General features: G+C 38.8%; 1 protein-coding gene across 1 annotated transcript; it reads left to right on the top strand.

Annotated features, from left to right (window-relative positions):
- Positions 1-2,072: 2,072 nt before the first annotated feature.
- LOC140949639 (uncharacterized) lies at positions 2,073-2,423 on the top strand. The gene has a single exon (XM_073398792.1). The coding sequence runs from the start codon at positions 2,073-2,075 to the stop codon at positions 2,421-2,423; it is 351 nt and encodes a 116-aa protein (XP_073254893.1).
- The last annotated feature ends 256 nt before the right edge of the window (positions 2,424-2,679 follow it).

The following is a 2,679-nucleotide window of genomic DNA, read 5'->3' as shown; positions in this document are numbered from 1 at the left end:
AAACCAAAATGAGCAAAGTGTATACCCGTTTTTAGACCGAAAAAGCGCAAAAACCATATCCTTTTGGGTGGCACATACCCTATGTGGCTTACAGTGTATTCAAGGGAATATTCCCCGTGAGAGAATCCAAGTATCGTAAAAATTCTGTCCGCGGGCCTGAGTGCCCTCTAAATGCTTCATTTGTCCGAGACATGCACAGTTGGAAAAGGAAAGAATTGATTTCAAGGGATGATACTGAGCCAAACAGTACAAAGGTAAAAACAAATTTGGACGACTCTCCAACGAAAAGGAAATGATTTTCATTTTAACAAATGGTTGCAGACTAAGAAGAGAACTTGTCACGATATAATTTCTGCTCTTTATTCTCTAACACCCATGTCCCATTTTGCTCTTATGTGTTTAACTTTCAAAAAAACATTGAAGTAAATATATAGGTAATGACAACTTTATATAACGCAGTCTATTTGCTCATAGGGATAATGTTAGTAAAACTAATTAGTATATTGCCAAATGTAAAATCACTCAGGAGCAAATATTGTCCGGAGAAAATCAATCATACTTCAACTCGTTATCGGGTATAACAAACTAAGTTATAGTGACCTCAGGTATCCTACAAAAAAACTGACAAGTTTTCTATCACCATATTAAAGCCATTTTTTTCCTTCTGTCAGTTTACAATTGTCCTGGTTAAGGTGACTTTTTACTTGGATAGTTACCTCTACAAATATCTTGCTGTTTTTCTACCATAAGCTGATAACTCTCTTCGTTACGTTCCTCATCACTCAACCATGCACTGAATGTTACTTCTCAAAACTGAGGGAAAAGAAAAAGGAAAAACATACAACTGTCGATTAAAATAAAACACTCTGAAAGGTTTCAGTTGAGAAAGAAGTTCACAGTCTAAATAGTGTGTGCACTTGGCAGCTCTTTGACAATTCGTTCAGACAAGAGAAAGGCAAGAGATATAGCAATAGCTGTAGCACTTACACTTTCAAATCTGTCCCATATTGATTGGCGAGTTGAATGTCTTCACTGAGTTGTTTGGTACAGTTCTAATGTTATACCATGCACCTTGCAATAGAGCGAACAGTTTCAGCAGCAGTAACTTTCATCAGGTATGGTTAAACACAAGCGATCCATGATCGTTCAGCAGAGACAAAACTACGATGCCGTTAGGAAATTTCAAAAATCATTTTGGGGTTATTTGCGCATGGGTGAATATAGATGACTCATTATTCTATTTTGGTTCTCGTAAAAAAATGATGCGAATCTAATGTATTGAAAACACCTGTGAAGTGTAATGATTTACATATTTGTTCCTTTTTTTAGTGTAACGGACTGCGATCAGAACTACATGCAAATGATAAACCTTAAAAAACGTCCCGACTATTGGCCATTTCAAATCATTCAAAATTTTGGTAATAGTTCCAGGAGTTGTGCCACATTCATTTTTAACAAAACGTGCCGATCGTCTCTGTGCACTCTCAACGTCCTTTATTTGTTTTTGAATGTGCTGATGCCATGCGCAACATCCACGTATTCAAGTTGTGGTCTAACTAAAGTAAGATAGCCTTTTACGTTTTCTGGACACTTACTTAAGTTTCTTTTTATAACGCTAAGAGATCTGTTGGTCTTTTGCCATAATCCTAGCAATTTAGGTCACTGGATAGCTCAACTCCAAGGAATTTGTGGTGATCAACAGCTTCCAAGGGTTCTCCGGTCCGTGGATGGTGCATTGCACAGTATTTCCCATTTTTTTTGGAACAAGGATCTTTGATTGATGATGTCTAAAAAGCAGCGACCATTCTGAGGGACGTGCGTCAACTGGAAGTGGACTTTTTGCACTCTTGAGCGATGATTTTGAACAAATTTTTGGGCAAATCGTCTCTATAAGAGAAAAGACTCTTAGTAATACAAATTTGGACGCGAAAAGGCATATTAAATGAGAATAAGTTCACTTCCGGTTGACGTGCGTCGCTCAAAAACGTCGTTGCTTAGAAGCCCCCAAGGAGCAAAAAAGTTGCGATTGTCTACATCATCCCTGTACCTAAATCTGGGGACTTGTAGCCAAGATGTATAATCGCCTGATTTTAAACCGAATCAGGAGTGTAATTGACATCCGACTCAGAGTGAACCAGAACGGTTTCCGGCCCAAAAGATCTACAGTGGCCCAAATATTAACACTCAGAAGAATAATCGAGGGAGTTAAAGCAAATAACATTGAAGCTGTCATGACTTTTATTGACTTCAAGAAGGCATTCGACTCAATTCATCGGGGTAAAATGATGCGTATTCTTAAAGCCTATGGGATTCCACCTAACCTGTTGCAAGCTATAGAGATGATGTATACGAATACAAAGGCCAAAGTGGTTTCTCCAGATGGAGAAACAGAGATGTTCGACATCACAACCGGCGTACTGTAGGGCGACACATTAGCTCCTTTCCTGTTTATAATCGTGCTTGACTATGCTATGAGTAAAGCTATGGCTGGGAAAGAAGAAGAGTTGGGATTTACCATCACCCCTCGAAGATCAAGAAGACACCCCAAAGTAGTTCTTGCTCACTTAGACTTCGCAAACGACATAGCACTACTGTCGGATGAAATAGCTCAAGCTCAGGAATTACTGCTAACAGTTGAAAAAGAGTGCAAGAAAGTTGGCCTGGTACTGAATGCTAAGA

Source organism: Porites lutea, chromosome 10, assembly GCF_958299795.1.
Source record: "Porites lutea chromosome 10, jaPorLute2.1, whole genome shotgun sequence".
NCBI classification, from domain to species: domain Eukaryota; kingdom Metazoa; phylum Cnidaria; class Anthozoa; order Scleractinia; family Poritidae; genus Porites; species Porites lutea.
Note: the sequence above shows the minus strand (reverse complement) of the source record. Positions and strands in the feature narration are given on the sequence as shown.

Bases quoted from the DNA above. Each gene is read 5' to 3' on its own strand.
- LOC140949639 (XM_073398792.1), top strand. From the start codon at position 2,073: ATGTATAATCGCCTGATTTTAAACCGAATCAGGAGTGTAATTGACATC.